General features: G+C 40.9%; 1 protein-coding gene across 13 annotated transcripts in view; it reads right to left on the bottom strand.

The window, feature by feature from the left end:
• Positions 1–18,598, bottom strand: part of VPS13D (vacuolar protein sorting 13 homolog D) — a 315,484-nt gene that overhangs the window by 193,330 nt on the left and 103,556 nt on the right. For all 13 annotated transcript variants that reach the window (XR_013519796.1, XR_013519795.1, XR_013519794.1 and 10 more), the window contains 9 exons: positions 17,850–18,021; positions 17,558–17,670; positions 15,162–15,374; positions 11,531–11,796; positions 10,239–10,372; positions 7,553–7,708; positions 6,144–6,354; positions 5,130–5,204; positions 1,487–1,693 (listed from right to left, as the gene is read on the bottom strand). Coding sequence is in view for 10 of the 13 variants with exons in the window: in XM_035307776.3 (XP_035163667.3) it covers positions 1,487–1,693; positions 5,130–5,204; positions 6,144–6,354; positions 7,553–7,708; positions 10,239–10,372; positions 11,531–11,796; positions 15,162–15,374; positions 17,558–17,670; positions 17,850–18,021 (1,547 nt within the window). In the remaining 3 variants the exon portion in view is untranslated. The remainder of the gene's footprint in view (positions 1–1,486; positions 1,694–5,129; positions 5,205–6,143; positions 6,355–7,552; positions 7,709–10,238; positions 10,373–11,530; positions 11,797–15,161; positions 15,375–17,557; positions 17,671–17,849; positions 18,022–18,598) is intronic.

Below are 18,598 nucleotides of genomic sequence, written 5' to 3'. Positions count from 1 at the left end.
TTTCTCCATATTGGTCAGGCTGGTCTTGAACTCCTGACCTCAGGTCATCCGCCCGCCTTGGCCTTCCAAAGTGCTGGGATAACAGGAGTGAGCCATTACACTTGACCTGAAAAAGATATTTCTACCTGAATAAGGACAAGAGGGCAGACTGATAAGAAAAGTCATGTTCTGATAAATATGAGCTCAGAATTTGAAGACTGCCATAGAAAAATAAGAAATCAACTAATTGGTCTCTGTAGAAAAGATATTCAGGGAAACAGTCAAAATTCTAGTTGTTATTTTTAACCAAGTAGCCCTGGTAGTGCCCTAGAAGCACAGGGAAAGGATACCTCTGTACTGTGCAAGAGGCCAGATTCAAGCCCCAGAAGCAAACTTTACTAGAAGAGAGAAGAGGCTGGCAAGATGGAAACAATGGAAAATTCAAACTAAAGTTTTTGTATTTTTAGTAGAGATGGGGTTTCACCACTAGTAAATGGCATGGTAGAGATCATTTACTCTCTTCAAAACCTCACCCTCAGGGCCGGGCACGGTGGCTCATGCCTGTAATCCCAGCAGGTTGGGCGGCTGAGGTGGGCGGATGACAAGGTCAGGAGACAAGACCATCCCAGCTAATAAGGTGAAACCCTGTCTCTACCAAAAATACAAAAATTAGCTGGGTGTGGTGGCACGTGCCTGTCCAGCTACTCAGGAGGCTGAGGCAAGAATCGCTTGAACGCAGGAGCTGGAGGTTGCAGTGAGCTGAGATGGCACCACTGCACTCCAGCCTGGCGACAGAGTGAGTCTCTGTCTCAAAACAAAACAAAACAAAACAAAATCCTCACCCTCCCACTGCTTGCAGTGATGTACTTGAGGATAAAGTACTCCCACCAGAAGTGGCAGTGGACCGTTGTCATCCTAGCTACTCAGGAAGCAGGAGAACTGCTTGAGCCCAAGAGTTCGAGACCAACCTTGAGCAACAAAGCAAGACTCACCTTTAGGGGGAAAAACAAAAAAAGGACAGAGTACTCCTACTTTGGTCCCCATTCTAGCAAAGGACAGTTCACATATAAATAGTGTTTTACTCTTGGCCTTGTAGTGCACTTTCTAGTAAGATTCCTGTTTTTGATTTTCAAGAGATAATACAACAGAACCATTGTTTTCTGAGCTTATCTGTTAAATACCTAGTAATATTCACTACAATCTTTACATACATAAAAAGGTAAGAAAACTGAAGAGATCAGGAATTATTTAGCTAGAGATGTTAATATAATGGAAATTTTATCAAAAACCATTCCTATTCCCAAGCTATAGGCTGAAGGCCACATATGGCAAATAAAGTTTCTTTAAAATATATATAATGAAAAACATATGTAAAACTATTATCTAAATTTCACCCAAATGACTAAGTAGAGTATGAATGACATTTAAAAAAAAAAGACAGGCCCCAAATAATCCAGCAATGACTGAAAATATTCAACATGAATCTGAAAATCAGGACGACACTCACGGGAAAAGGTGAGTTCAGCGAGAGGAACATCACAATCCATGCAGTCATCGATGAAACAGATGCACACACTCTCGGCTTTGATCTCCACGCCAGAGATCAACGGTGCTGCCACAGCCCCCGGGCGATCACCGCTGGTGGAGGCCAAGGAAAGAGACTTCAGAGGTTCCGCATTCTTAAACAACCAACTTGCTGCCTTTTTCAATTGGCCTTCAAAGAAATTAAGAAGTGATCAGTTCTACCAGCTTCCACAGCTACCCTGGCCACTCACAGAGGAAACAGAGAAACAAAGTTCTCTAGAGACTTACTGGGAAGCCAAGAGAGTCTTGTTCCCAGGAGTATTCCTAAACTTAACAAAAAAGAGGGGTTGGGAGGGAATCTCAGCATAATAGTAATCCTGCTTCTAAGCAAACATTTTATTGCACACTTTCCACTCAAATTTACCACACCTTTTATGATCTGGCCCAAAATGCCCCCAGGAAGCCATCTCTCTCTGCCATGCCATCTGTTGAAAGAGAGGAGAGAAGAGGACGGGAGAGGATCCAGAGGCTAGGTACTTAATCTTCACTATGTAGTTTTGCATATATATTGATGTGCTGCTTTGCAATTGTTCTCAAATGTCTTACTTTGTGCATAAAATGTGTCTTCTCAGCTAGTCACAAATGTCTTGAGAACAGAGAGCAATGCGAGAATTGCATTTGTGTAATCTATAGCCCTTACTAAAAGCCTCTTGAATACAACCAGGTTGCTAAAGTCCCCCTCCTCCCAAAAAGGAAAAGAGAAGCAATGCAAGCCCGTACTTTTAAGTCACCAGAGGCCAGTACCAGGGACAGTGTAAGTGGTCAAGGGCATGGGCTCTAGAGAAGGATGGCCTGGCTTTAGGTCCTATTCTGCCCTTATCAGCTGCTGGCTCTTGGGCAAGTAATTCGATCTCTTTGTGCCCTACAGCACCCACTTAAAAGGACTGACAGGAAGAGGAAAGAATGAGTCCATGGAAAGTCCTCAGAGTGAAGACCGGCATGGAATAAACATTATTTGCTATCATCTACATTACAGATAAGCATTAGTTGCTATTATCATATTCATTACTGATGGAACTAAGTTTTATTTATTAAAGCAAGAAAAACTACCAGACAGACCAAGCACAAGGGCTGATGCCTATAATCCCATTGCTTTGAGAGGTTTAGGCAAGGGAATCACTTTAGGTCAGGAATCTGTGAGACCAGCCTGGGCCAACACAGCAAGACCCCGTCTCTACAAAAAGTTTAAAAATTAACCAGGCATGGGGGCGCATCCTGTAGTCCCAGCTACTCAGGAGGTTTAGGTGGGAGGATCATTTGAGCCCAGGAGTTTGAGGTGAGAGTGAGCCATCATCAGTGTACCACCACTACACTCCAGCCTGGGCAACAGAGCAAAACCCAGTACCTAAAATTTAAAAAAAAAAAAAAAAAAAATCCAAAGGATTCTCAGAACTTAAAAAAAGGGGGTGGGGGTGCTCAAATTGGTAAAGAAAGAGTAAAAAGCATAGGAAAACTAAGTATTAAGGGGTATAAAATTAATTAAACCAAAAACTAATGATGACTGGGTAAAACAAAACCAAGGAACACATGAGAACTACATCTACCTTCATTTTTTTTCAGAATGCAAAAGGTAAGTTAATGTAAACAAGCATGTCATGAAACAGTCTTTTCACACATAAATTGGCTGGAATTAAACCTAGATACAATTTTTTTAAAAAAAGATTTGTCAATTCAAAAGCCCCAAGAAAATTAAAAAAAAAAAAAAGAAATTAAGAGCCTGAAAAATATATCTATATCCTTTAGTCTGTTATTTAAAATATAGATCTCTCTAACAAGGATATACTTAAAAGACATAGACAAAAGTTCACACCAAAAAATGTTTACTATAGAAGTGTGTATAATATTGAATGAATAACAAGTGAAGAATGACTAAGTAAATTATAATATATCCTTACAGTCAATGTAAAAAGATCAGTGTTGATAAGTAATTTCAATGACATACGGGAAATGCTGCTTATACATTAAGTATATCATAAGAAAATTATAATTATAATTCAAAAATATGTTTAAAAGACTAAAAAAATTATATTTGCAACAGAATCTATCAATATATTAAAAATTACATGTGTGTATGTATGTGTGTATATGAATATACTGTCCACAGTATGTAGAGATGTAGAAAGAGAAAAAGTGCACACATGTGTAAAGACTGGAAAGGAGGCTGAGGCAGGAGCACTGCTTGAGCTCAGCAGTTGGAGGCTGCAGTGAGCTACAATTGCACCATGATTATGACTGCATTGCAGCCTGGGCAACAGAGTGAGACCCTGTCTCTTAAAAAAAAGATGGGAGGGAATGCAGCTTATGCTGTACTTCTCTTTTTTAAGTGAAAGGGAAACATGGAGATGGAAAGGAAGTGAGATGTAGAAGAACACAGATTTAGGAGTCAGGCAGACTTGGCTTTAAGACCATCTTAGGGGACTAAGATGTGACCTCAAACAAGTTTACTCAAGAAGTTTCACCTGACCCATCTGAGCAGGTTTCCTCATCTCAAGTGGGAATAATAATGTCTGCCTCCAAGGGCTATGAAGAGGATACAACAAGAAAACACAAAGACAGGCATCCAGGACCTCAATAAATGGTCATAATCATCAGTATCACCACTATTAGCATGACCACTAGTAACAATGGTTAACATTTATAGAGCGCCTACTGTGTGCTAACACTTTCTTAGTACTTTGCATTTAGTCATTTACTTACATCAAATCTCTGAGGGAGGCAGCCTCTTATCTTCTTTCTACAGATAAGGAAGCACTGGTTCACAGAGGTTAAGCCACTTTCCCAGTCATTAATAAGTAGTGGCAGGGAGTAAAGATCTGAATCCAGGCAGTCAGCTCCAGAGCTCTTTTTCTTTGAGACAGTCTCACTCTGTTGCCCAGGCTGCAGTGCAGTGGCATGATCTTGGTTCACTGCAACCTCCGCCTCCCAGGTTCAAGTGATTCTCCTGCCTCAGCCTCCTGAGTAGCTGGGACTACAGGCACGTGCCACCGCATTCAGCTAATTTTTTCTTTTGTACTTTTGGTAGAGATGGGGTTTCACCATATTGGCCAGGCTGGTCTCAAACTCCTGACCTCAGGTGATCCGTCCACCTCCACCTCCCAAACTGTTGGCATTATAGGCATGAGCCACCATACCAAGCCTCAGAGCCCTTATTCTTATCCACTATAAAAGGCTGCTAACTGTAATCCCAGAACTTTGGGAGTCTGAGGTGGGTGGATCACTTGAGGTCAAGAGTTCGAGACCAGACCAGCCAACATGGTGAAATCCCATCTCTACTAAAAATTAAAAATTAGCTGGGCATGGTGACGCATGCCTGTAATCCCAGCTACTCAGGAGGATGAGGCAGGAGAATGGCTTGAACCTGGGAGGTGGAGGTTGCAGTGAACCAAGATCGCACCATTGCACTCCAGCCTAGGCAACATTATTATTACTGATCCAGGATGATACGCAGTCCAGCGAAGACTCATAAAGGATCCAGACAAATTCAGCTCTCTATGTCGCCTTGTGGCAGCAGGAGAGGAAATGGGAAGGAAGATAAATAATAGCTAACAGAACCCTGTTCAAATTACCTTGACACACCAAAAGAGCTTTGCGACAATCATCCATGCTGAATCCCAGCTCCTGCAGTCTAGCCAGTTGTAACTCTAGAAAACAAATAACATAAAATTTTCATAAATAATTTTATGTCAATTAATCTACAAACTAATTTTAGAAAAAAAGAAAAGAAATTCAAAACCCATGACTAAAATACTTAATTTCTCTAAGCAAAACTGGGCTCCTAATTGAAGAGTTCTGGCCAGTGTACCCTGATATCTTTGAGTCTTTTCTTCATATTGACGTATGTTTTTAAATTGGTGTCCTTGCTGGGAATTATGGGGGGAAGGTCTATTTCCCATCTGGCCCCTTCATTCCACCATCTGACCCCTAAATTTTCCCCTGACTAGATTTTAAACAGCTTAAAATTAGGGCTGGGCACAGTGGTTCACATCTATAATCCCAACATTTTGGGAGGCCAGGACAGGACTACTTGAGGCCAGGAACTCAAGACCAGCCTGGGCAAAATAGCAATCCTGTCTCTACAAAAAAATGTTTTAAATTAGTGAGGCATGGTGGCACACACCTGTAGTCCCTCCCAGCTACTCAGGAGGCTGAGGAACGAAGACAGCTTGAGCCTAGGATTTGAGGCTGCAATGAGCTGTGATCACACCACTGCTCTCCAACCTGGGTGACAGAGCAAGACCCTGTCTCAAAATACACCAATAAATTCATAATAAAAGCTTAAAAATAAAACTCAGTGTTATTCATATAACTTCAGAGAAGAACTCTCAAAGCTTAAACTAAACTTTTATTATCCAGGTAACTCTGGAAAAAATTGAAAGAGGAAAAATATAGTAGTTGATTAGGGGTGTTTTGTTTGTTTTTAAACTTTCAAAAATGAGACAGTCATACTTACTTATGACTTACAATTATACTTAACAACAAACAAAGTCTAAACAATTTAATTGTGCAAAATAAAATTTTAAGAGTCAAAAAGAAGCAGCATTATTAGCAAGACTGAGTAGGTTTTATAGTTAAACACTTACCCAAGACAGGATCTAAGGTGTGTCTTGTCCCTTCTCTGATTTCCTCTCCAATGTGAGATGCACCTGGAAGGTGACTGCCAACGGAGTCTGACTCCAGGGCCACTGAGTCTGGCACTGCAGCATTAGCTTGCTCTGGGATGGATTTTGCAATGGCAAGAAATAGCTGAACATCGTTATAGGAGAGTCTGATATCCAGGGCTTGTAACTGAATCTAACAAAATGTAAAAAAGGTAGCCATTTTTTAAAGTTGCATCGGTTTTGCATCCATGTCTCTTACAGATATGGATAAATAATTCCTATTTCAAGTTCTAAAAGTCCAACAGAGACTGCATCAAATTTCTCATTTAAAAGATTGCAAGGATCTTAAAATTAAGCACTAATAGCCATAAGGTAAGATGTCTCAACTATGAGGTCAAATGGTCACAAAACTGCACCTCGTAAAAAATACTAAGCTAGGATAATTACTAGAGCAATTAGTATTTCAGCAGGATGATTTTCATACAAGTATATTAATCATTAAAGCAGAGGACCAAAGATGGCTCTGGGAAAGAAAGGATCACCTATCAGTAACATTTGTTAATCCCTTTTGCATGGATCTATTTAATTTTTTTAATCTCTAAAACAAAATAATCAACCAACAAAATTTATCTCTTCTTTATTCAAACATAACTTAAATGAGTCAAGTTCGACACTATTTCCTGAAATCCAGTCTTCCTGAGAAATCAGCAGTACAGCTACATCCGGTACAGGCAGCGCAGACACCAAAACCAGACTAGGGCACAAATGGGCACTGGCGATGACTGTCTCAATGTCTGACAACGGTGTTTTATTTATCAATTTTGTGTGTGTGAGGGTTAAAAAAAAAAAAAGACCAAAAATCGGAATGGCTTTTCCCTCTCTTTTAACCTCCTATGGTTCAAATGGATTGATTAATTAATTATCCCCCTTCAACCAAAGAAATCAAACACCCAATTCTCAAGCCTGCCTTCCCTTGCTTCACCTTGAAGTCTCCTTACTTCCTTGTGTGGTTCCTCGCTCTAGTTAGACTGTCCTGCTTCCAGTCAATTTAGGTTATACACATGGAACACTCTCCCGCCTCCTCTTTGTCTATTTACATCCTATCCTTCCTTCCAAATCAACCTTACCTGGAGTCTCACTCAAGATTTATATTCCTCCCTACGCTGAGTTCTGCTTTCTATAAGCTTCTATGGAACTTCAAGATTATATGAGACAACTCAGGTCTTTTATCCTCCCCAAGACTGTAGGATCTTCTAGGACAGAGACAATGCCATATTTACTTAGTGTCTGCTGAAGTAAGTAGGAGGTTGTTGGGCTCAAAGTAATTGAGTGCCTGCATAGGAAAGTGTTTGAGAGCATATCAACATATTGCACAGATTTTGCATCATTACCTCTAGGACAGGTGGGAAATCTTCACTATTGAATGCATCCATCAATCCTGAACTATTTTGATAAGAAGAATTCCCTACCAACTCCACTTGAATTTGTACGGGATCCACAATTGAAAGAGCTGTATCATGCTCATTCCCTAGTCGGCATGAAAACACCTAGAGAATCAAATGCAATATGGTAAGAATTAACGTCTGATTTAGGAAGGGTCTAACCAATAGCACAAAGAGGCTATCTCAGAAGCAGTCAGCCATGTGTTATCTCAAGACCCATAACAACTGCTGAAATAAATAATGTGAAAAGTGAGCGCCTCCCCACCCACCCCGCCTACTCCAATCACTGCCGAGAGCACAAGCAGTAGTTCACCCAGAGGAGAGGCAGTTTAGCAATACATCGCGAAAGGCTTGCAAGTCTCACACCCTTTGATCCAATAATCTTACTTCTCTCTAGAAACTAGCAAGATATACACATTAAAAAATTCTCTAAACCATTATTTAATAGTTAAAAAAAAAAGAGCAGCCAAGGTTATATCACATCTACTCAAGGAAATGTTTGCAGCCATTTAAAAATGACAAAAAAGACCATCTGGATTATAAGACGACAGTTAGAAAACAGACTATATGAAAATACAACCCAGAATATGTTATGACCTGACTTTAAGGAAAGAAACACACCAAAATGTCAACAGAAATCATATATGATTTCTGATAGTTTATTTTCCCTTCCCTCAATAATTTCATAATTAAAATAAATACATTAATTATTAAAGCTGGGTGATAGGTACACATGGAGTTCATTATATTATTCTGTTTACTTTGTATGTGTTTGAAATGTTCTATAATAAAAGTTTAAAAAATAAATACATTCGTTGGGAGAGAAGGAGAAAGGATTCCGATTTTAGGACCAAATTATTTTTCCTGCTCAGGAAAAGCACAGAGAAAAAAAAAAGAGCAATCGCTTTGGCCCTTCTTACCCTCTTCAACCCTCTGCTGCCTTTTTGGGGCATACCCTAGTGCTGCTGAATACCATGTGACACTGAGGTCCTTTGCCATATTCAAAATTCAAAATTCATACTTTATGAATTGTCCCGGATGATTTAGCAAGCCGGTCTTAAAAATCAGATCTAATTGTGCTGCCTACAAGGCAGGACTGAAAGGAGTTTCCAGCGATCTCAAATATTTTGCCATGTAGTTGTCCTAAGATTTTAGAGCAGAAAAGTTTCATTTTCCTTTTTCCTTCAGGGGTTTCTGCTACACAAAACCCAATTGTACCTGACAGTTCATTCATCAATCACCAAGATTCTACATTCAAAGCTAGTATTGTGGTGGCTTGGAAGGCAGATGAATTGCAATTTCATGATCAGCTCACATCACACCAGCATGCAAATCCTTCCTCTCAAACGGAGGTTTTTTACAAGAGAGAAACAAGTGGTCAAGAAGTAGAGTCCCTACAGGCCTTATTCCACTATGTTCATCTCAAAAAAAGGGGCCATATACTGCTAACAGTGAAATTAAGTTTTATTCATTCAAACTTTGAGAAATACCACTGGAAAGAAAAAGGCATGAAAAGTCCAATCACAAAGCAAAAGGACCCCTGAACAAATATCCTAACAGTATGGCATGGGGAATGTTAGTTGAGATCAGTGAAGTACAAACATCTGATAGAAACAAGAACCTGCCACGGTTCCCCTTCTGTCTCCCCAGCCCATGGCTTAACAAGAGACAAAGCACTTTGTGCCTAATATTGCATAATGACTTTTTTTTTTTTTTTTTTGAGACGGAGTTTCGCTCTTGTTACCCAGGCTGGAGTGCAATGGCGCGATCTCGGCTCACCACAACCTCCGCCTCCTGGGTTCAGGCAATTCTCCTGCCTGCCTCAGCCTCCCGAGTAGCTGGGATTACAGGCAAGTGCCACCATGCCCAGCTAATTTTTTTTTGTATTTTTAGTAGAGACGGGGTTTCACCATGTTGATCAGAATGGTCTCGATCTCTTTACCTCGTGATCCACCCGCCTCGGCCTCCCAAAGTGCTGGGATTACAGGCGTGAGCCACCGTGCCCAGCCGCATAATGACATTTTCAAGCTACAAAGGCCACTCCAGCACAAACTAACTTCTTCATGAGATGACATCAGAGCCTAAAGCATCACTATTATACATATACATGTGCTCCTTTCAGCCAGGCATGACTCTGCAGAGCTGCCCTTTTCTAGATCAGGTATTCCTGAAAGGATAACATATAAAATCCTTAGCACTTTTTATAAATACGTTTCTCTTCCCAAAGCCATCACTCTTCACAGGGCTGAACTCAAGGTGAGGAGGGGATACAGGGGACATTAGACCCACGGCCTCCCCTTCACAGAGAAGGTCTGCAGAACAAGAGGATACAACAAAGTGCCTGACAGGGCAGTGGGGACTCGAAAAGTCTCCTTGAACTTCTGGAGGAAGAAAGGATGTTAAGAGAAAGAGGCAAATGCCCTATGCATATTCATAGCTTAACCCTGGAAGACTGAATTCATGCATTGGAACAGCCAGGTAGATCTGGGGAGAAAATAAAGAGGAGAAGAGGGCAGGGGTCTTCCAATTCCATGAATTACTTCCCCTAATGAAAGTTTAAGAGGTAAAATTCTCTTTCAGATGCTTTGCCCGTGAGCCAACACGCAGTGCTGTGATCAACACATAGACTTCTTACCTCGATGCCAAACAAACTTCCTGAAAAGGGGCGATCAACAAACCGGGGCTTATAGGTGAGCACCGTGGTACCTTTCAGAATAACGGCATTGGTGTCGAAGCAGGACACATCTTCAACGACCACAAACTCCGTGCCTGGAAGGGACAACATTGTCAGTCCAGCCAGGGCTGCTGGGAAGCTGGAAACACCAGGCTGTTGCAAATGAAGCAGCCCATCTTTACCAGGCAACCACACGAACCAGTAAGATGTGTTCTCCAGAACGTCTGTGACATTTGCTCCACTGTCATCCTGAACCAATTCTCTGCCTCTGGCCACATACAGCTGAGCTCACAGAGCCCTACAGCAGCAGGAAAGACTGGAATGTGATTTCTCTCTTCAGAATATGTTTAAACTAGACAGATAAACTGCACCCCAGTCCTCCTGGGAGGCCTAAGAAATACTCAGAAGTTCACAAAGTCATCCTCTCTCTAAGCGGTGACTTGACTGAAAATTCCAGGAAGACTCAGGTACTAATGTTGGTCAGGCACTATGCACCTAAGTAGCTGTTTACAAAGTTGCATACAAAGAATGCAGACCAATTTAATGTAGAAATTTTTGAAATCAGTATGTTTTCAAATATATACAAACTTATTTCTATATATTTAATAGCAAATTAACTCTGCTTTACACTGTGTTTTTATCAAAAACCATATATAGATCAAGTTTTTGTAACTGAACTCACGTAAAAGGCATTGTGCTAGCCAGCTTCATCAAAACCATTGAGAAGCAGGTACGGTATCAGAAACATAACAATAAATACACAAACACATATAGAGGTACTAGATGGGTTCACTAGTCAACCAAAGCCATAGTAAATCCATCTATACCAAGAAAAATATTCTTTTTATAATGAAAATAAAAATCTCCTCACTTATTATCTTCAAAACTGAGATTTTCACATACTGAACTTACCTAAACTCCATAAAGCACATCTGTTAGGGCCCTAAAGATCAAACAGAAAATTGAAGACAGGCTGCACATTGGAAAAAAAGACCACTGCCCAGGCAAGTGCTCAGGCCAGGCACATGCACAAGGCAGGCAGGGGAGAGGGACAAGCGACCCCCACAGCCTTCAGTGGGCCAGGCAGCTCACACCTGAAAACAGAGGTCAAGACCTCTGATGCTTGCAGGTCTGTAAAAGATGCAAATGTGTAAGTGCTCATGTCAAAAAATGAGAGAAATCATCCTGATAAGACAGATATTGAGTCTAATGTCCCAGCTAAGCACCAATGAATCACACCGACATATAATCACCTGTTACATTGACCTTGACCTCCAGATGCCTTTCGTTGGACACAGGAAGGGAAGATCGCTTGGTAACTACTCCATTCTTCACAGTTTTGGGAACTATAGCAGATTCACTGCTAGAGTTATGGTGACGAGAAGGAGTAACATGACTTTGTTTCTTAATATCACTGGGAGTATGGAGAAAATCATGGACTAACAGTAGCCAGTCAAATATGAGAAACACACGGAGATTGTTGAGAACTACTGTAAAGCAGGAGGAATCCTTGGTAGATCTACAAAAAGAAGACAGGAGAAAATAAGTAGGAAAACAGAAACATGGTCTCTCAATAACGTGCAAATGTACTGCTTGGTTTTGGCAGGTGGTATTCCACTATTCTCTAAACTGCCCGCTTTGAGTATCAGCAAACTTTGAACACTGGTTGAATAACCCATTCAGTGTAATAAGTTAATCAAACTTTTAAACAAGGAATATTTATAAGAAAGTAACACAGAGAGCGTAGCTCAGTTGTTCTCAGTCAGATGGTTTTGCTCCTCTGGAGACATTATTTCTTTTTCTTTCTTTTTTTTTTTTTTAGAGACAGGGTCACACTCTATTGCCCAGGCTGGAATGCAGTGGCATGATCATAACTCACTGTAACTTCAAACACCTGGGATCAAGTAAGCCTCCTGCCTCAGCCTCCCAAAGTGCTAGGATTACAGGGGTGGGCCACTGCACCTGGTCCTTGGAGATATTTTTTATTCACATTTTAATTGCAACTGCAATGAGAAGGGGTTGCTATTGGTATCTAGGATAGGTAGAGGCCAGAGATGCTGTTAACTATCCCATAATGTACAGGACAGTTTCATAATAAGGAATTATCTGACCCAAAATGTCAACAGTGCTAAGGTTAAGAAACTCTGGTACGGTAGAAGAGCACAGGCTTTGAAGTCAGAGACGCAGACTTAAATACTGCTATTATCTTAAGAAAGTCACCTACCATCTCTCAGCTTGTTTACCCACTTATAAAATGAAGAATATTAATATCATAAGAAATAAAGCCCCAAGCACATAGCAGGTATTTAATAAACATCACTTTATTTCCCTATAGACTCTTTCAAGAAGCTCAATGAGGCACTGTTTCTTTGACATCTAGGATCGCTTCTTTATAAATAATACCAAGTTGATACATACTAGTACTAAATTGTTTCTCTAGTTGAAATTGACCCAACAGCCCAGATCTTTTGGCGAAGGACAACAAGTAAGATGACATTTACCAGGGACATGTCCCCTAAGCAACCTAGGGGTACAGTTAGGGTGGGAGTTGGGGGGTGGTCAAGTTCCCATTACTCCTAAGTCTGCATTTGAAGTGAAAATCCAGTGAGAACTCTCAGGCCTGACCTCAAACCATGATCTAGTCAGGGGCTTCATCCAGGGAAGGCCTACTACTAGATAGGCCTCAGATGAGAAGGACAAGAGAAACGGGCTGGAGCACTTGGAGTTGAACTTGGTTCTGTAAGCCCAAAAGAGACTCTGGGGTTCTAGCTACTACATGTACTTGGTATCCTGCCCTAAGAGGTACTCCTATTTGGGAAAAGCTAACTTGGAAATATTTCTAACGCTGGTTTCTCTACTCTCTCATTTCTCCTAAATCTGGCTCACTGCCTCTGTAAAAGGGCATCATGATGCATGTCTCCTTCTTACAGACACAGCGTTTTTCACAAACACTCTACTCTTTTGTAATAGAGAAAAAATGTTGCCCTCAGTAAAATGTTTCCACCCCATTTTGAACATAGATTGTCAAGTTCTGTATTTAAGTGGAAAGTCACAGTGTGTTGGATCCCTTTTCTGGAAAATATTTCAAGCCTTTAAACACTGTGAAGTGATTTATATTTGACACACAAGATCCCAACAGAAGAGTAATTCTTCTTTGGACACGAAAGGCGTTCAAAAATTCCCATCAAAAGAACATCTCACTCCTCTTGCTAACAGTACTTCTGTTAGCAAGAGCCAAGGTAAGACTTTATTATTTGACTCCAATAAATTGTATGCCTATAATATATAAATATTTCCAGGCTCCTTGTATATTAAAAATATGATAAGAAGGAGAAAACTACCTGACAGTTTAGGAAGCCAGATCAATAATAATAAACTCCAAAAGAAACGTTTCTGCAGATGGACCAAATAGATGCTAGCCTCATGTTCAAAGAAAACATCTTCAACCAAATGAACTGCAAACACAACCATCTTATACATGACTGCAACCAGCCCAGTGATGAGAAACCTGGTAGGTCCAAAGACTGAGAAACATCATGGGCTTTAACAGCACAGATCCAGGTTTGAGTTCTGATTTCTTGACCTACTAGCTGTGTGACCCAAGAAGAGTTATCTAACCCTTCTCCAAGTTTCTAACTTGCTAACTGCAAAATGAGAAAGAAGTCACTCACTTTGCAGATTTGTCAGGATTACAATGAGCTTAGCTAAAGTGCCTGGCTCGGGGCAGGGCCCAATAAGAGGCAATTAGGATTCTTACTCCCAAATCTTTTAAAGTTCATACAAAAATGTAAATGTCTACTCCGCCTAGATTTCCTAAAGGCATATGAGGCATATGGAGAAATCATGACCTCTCTCAAAAAACACAGCAATACAAAACAAAACCTAAACCCTGAGGAATTCTGAACAGCACATTGAAATGTCAGACACCTGGAAACATATAAGAATAATCCTGATGACTTTTTGCTTAACCACAAAGTTTTTCACAAATGTTTATACTTACAACATGTCTGATGACATGAAGCACTAATAGAAGGAAAGGTCGCCTTTTTGGGTTTTCACTGAAAGACTTCTTTAGATCAGGCCTAATTTTTCAGTTTTAAGGTCTGTGTTCAGCCATAACATCAGCCAATGGTATTATCATAAAATAACATGTTATACCAGCAATAACAATAGTAACTACCAAATATGCCAGAATTACTTTAATTATTACTTCTACCCCATGAGGAGGATATAGGTGATTTTTTTTTTCTATTTTATATAAGAGGAAGTTGAGACTCAACAAGGCTAAATAACTTGTCTGAGGACATATAGCTAGATAGTAGTAGACCAAGGTTTTGAGCCCAGATCTGTCTGATTCCAAAATATATGTTCTTTCTACATATAACACTGCCTCCCATAATACCAGAAAGAAAAACATAACCTAATTCAAAAAGGTAAAAACTACTTATACATCTTATACATGGAGAAGTGAGGCAGCAAGACTTGAATAAATGAGTAATTCAAGTCAAACCCACCTTCCCTTCCATAATTTGTAAAGACCAAAAGTCTTTTTACTTTTTTCCTTAAGCCAGCATAATTTCTTCCTTCTCCAAGCCACTTTACAAATTAAAACAGTCTACAGCTTACAAGGAGACTGATTTTAAGGCTCAATTCTGAACTACTTTGCTTTTAAAGGCAACAGAGACATCTTCTGGCCAGTCAATGAAACTGCAAGATTACAGAAATAATATGTTTATATACAGTAGTACACTGCACTGATAAAGCCATTATCTGTTTATTTTTCTAGTGATTCCTTGGTTCTTTGATGTTCTAAAGCCAACAAAGACTTGACCCAAAAGGGAAAGTCTCCATAAAGAAAGGCCGAGTCAAGGTCTGCCCTGCTACCTGAAATGCAGTTCAATCTGAATGGATCCTTGGCTGGTGCTGCTGTTCTTAGCGGGCTGAAAGATACAGCTGAACACATTTGTCATCCCAGGGCTGGTCTTCTGCCCAGCATAACGGGTGTCAAAAGCCATCATGGAATGGGAAACCAAGTTAATGGACTTGGTTTGGTTGGAAAAACTTTCATAGAGCAGTTTACATTTCTTGAAGTCAAATCTAAGAGAGAAAAGAAAGCAGACAAGATGTGCAACACAACTCTTCCATTTTATGAAAGTATGTCAGTTTGAGATAACAAAAGCAAAATTAAAAATATATCTAAGTCCCATAAGGAGAATAACTTTCATTCTGAGTTCTTCTGTTGATTTTTTAATAGACTGCTCAAAATGGGGTTAGTGCCACTCACTGTGCCTTGGATCTTACTTTTCCAGTTCCAGAGAGATGATCGTGTTCATAGGAACTACAGTAAGTAACAATACCACATATTAAGTATATTCTTGATCTGTTATCATTCCCATGACCCATCAGAAGTCTAAGAAGGCTGTATATCCCCAAAGGATGCCAAGGGTCCTTCCGGGCCTTCATCTGTCAGCCTCTGATTTGCCTGGATGTTTCACTCTCCAGGATCTGTCCAACTGCTTAGGTAAAACTGTTACAGTGTACTGGGAACAAATAATACTCTTCACACGGAGAATAATTCAACTAATCTACCAACAGAAAATCCATTTGGAACCATCTTTTTTTCATAACAGAGAAGGCTGCAATGAGCAATTAATAGTTACTCAGTACCATTATGACAATGCATACAGAATTATTCCATATTAAGAAAAACTAAAGGCATAGCCAATCATCAGAAAAAAATTGCTGAGTGAGGTGGCTCATGCCTGCAGTCCCAGCTACTTGGGGGGCTGAGGTGTGAGGATCACGTGGGCCAGGGAGGTAGAAGTCATTGCATGAGCCAAGATGGCACCACTACACCCTGGCCTGGGCAAGAGGGAGAGAGATTCTGTCTCAAAAAAATGGAAAGAAAAAGAAAAACTTTGCTGGCTCACAAGACCACCAGTCTGGCACCACAGTTTCAGTATACAATGCTCTCCTCAGCTGAGTTAAGTACAGACCATGGTAGACTTTCAACGGAAGACAAACTAGAAGATAGAGTGCTTCAGCAGGGAATTACTGGCCTTGAAGTCCTGTTTTCAAATACCAAACCACTTTCCCAGCCATACAACCTTAAGCTAGTCAGAAACTCTATCTGGAAAACAGGAGTAATGTATGCCCAGCTTCCAGGGCTGATTAGAAATCAAAATGAAAAGGTTATTAAGTGTGAAAAGCACTCTTTAAAGTTCAACAGCAGTAAATCACAAATGCATATATCTACACTGACCAAGCATGTGACAGAAATAAGTAAAGTGCTAGGTAAGCATACGCCCCATTTCTAGGGGCAGTTGCTACTCCATTTCCAGATGCTTCCAAGTGAGAACATGGACCTAGTATTGCCAAAGCTTCCAATTTTTCAAAAGAAGCTAAATACAAACCTTTTATATAAAATCCCCCAACCTTTTTTTTGAGACCAGGTTTCCCTCTGTTGCCTAGGCTGGAGTGCAGTGGTGTGATTACAGCTCACTGCAGCCTCAACCTCCTGGTTCAAGTGATCCTCTCACCTTAGCCTCCTGAGTAGCTGGGACTACAGGCATGCACCACCATGCACAGCTAGTTTTGTAATTTGTTGTAGAGACAGGGTCTCTGACTATGTTGCCCAAGCTAGTCTTGAATTCGTGGCCTAAAGTAATCCTCCTGCCTTGGCTTCCCAAAGTGCTGGGATTCTAGGCCCCAGCCACTGCATCCAGTCCCTGATTTTTCAAATGTTGGCCAGTGAGGCAGTCATCAGTGCTGTACATCAAACGGTTCTGCATCTCCCACCCCAAAACGACTCAGACACACAGCAAGACGGTACTTCCTGCCTCCATCACACTGTGTGAGACCACGCTTTAGCAGTACAAGGTCTGCCAGAGCACTTAATTGCCATTTGAGACCATTCCAGACCTTGTTTTTCTCTCTAGCCCATCAACACTGGCTGCTCTGTTACCCTAAGTGACTATAACAAGCAGAGCAGCCTGAGACCCACAATGGTCACACAGTATGAGGGAGAAAAAGATCCTCACTGTTTGAAGTCACTGATACTCTAGGGCGGTCTGTTACTACAGCGTAACCTAACCTACGCTGACTGATAGAGCAATGAATCTAAACTTTTCAAAAGCACTGTGTAGACCAACCAAAAGACAACGCAGACAACACTCCACCTGCGGGCCACCACTCTGCAACCTCTGCTCCATGTCAATGCAAAATACATGTATCATTTGGATACTGTTACTAACAGTCAAATTATATAATTAAAGCCATACCTGGCTAGGGACCCAGCACCTTCTTTTCTTTTGGGATCTTTAAGCTCCAGACTTACATTCACCATATCAATGAGGAAGCACATGCAAGTGTACACTTCTCCACTCAGAACAGTCTACAAAAGGAAAATGCCTGTCAATCCATGGTTGATGATGCCAACCTAAAAACAGGTTCATACGTCAAGAAATCTAATTTGCTTGTTGCTCCGCCTTCTTTCTCCAAGTGAATCTGAGGAACATATACACAGAGTGACCATCAGCTGAGACTACAAGAGTTACAGAAGAACTCACTCACATGAATTCTTGGATCTTGTAAATCATAAGGCCGCATAAATTCTTCTATGGGTTCTCCCAGGTTGTTCTCTAACAAGCCACGAATCAGCTTGTATTTACATAGATCCAGAGAGCAGTGGACTGAGGAGAGATTGCCATGGATAGATATGTCTGGCACAGTATGACTTATTTCTCTATAAAAAAGAAAAAAGATCACTTACACAAACAAGTCAGTAACTTAACGCTGACATACCTCACACCAAAATAGGGGATAAAGCGTACTCACCTACATTATCGAGTAGGTAATTCCTGCTTCCAATGACAAAAATTTTATGTAGCTCCAAATGAAGCAAGTTACTATGACTGCCATGCTTCAACTATAAAAAGCCCCTTTTCCCAAAAAATTTACATTTAGAAAATCCTCAAACCAGGCCAGGTGTGGTGGCTCACACCTATAACCCCAGCACTTTGGGAGGCCAAGGTGGGAAGATCACTTGAGCCCAGGACTTCAAGACCAGCCTGGGCAACATAGTGAAACCCCAACTCTTCAAAAACTACAAAAATTAGCTGGGTATGGTGGTGTGCACCTGTGGTCCCAGCTACTCGGGAGACTAAGGTTGGGGGTTCACTTGAGCCTGGGAAGTCAAGGGTGCAGTAAGCTGTGATCATGCCACTGTATTCCAGCCTGTGTGACAGAGTGAGACCTTGTAGGCAGGTAGGCAGGTAGGAAGGTAGGGAGGTAGGGAGGGGGAGAGAGAGAGGGAGGAGGGG

Source organism: Callithrix jacchus, chromosome 7, assembly GCF_049354715.1.
Source record: "Callithrix jacchus isolate 240 chromosome 7, calJac240_pri, whole genome shotgun sequence".
Classification (NCBI taxonomy): domain Eukaryota; kingdom Metazoa; phylum Chordata; class Mammalia; order Primates; family Cebidae; genus Callithrix; species Callithrix jacchus.
The sequence above is the reverse complement of the archived record's forward strand: the minus strand, read 5'-3'. Positions and strand labels throughout refer to the sequence as shown.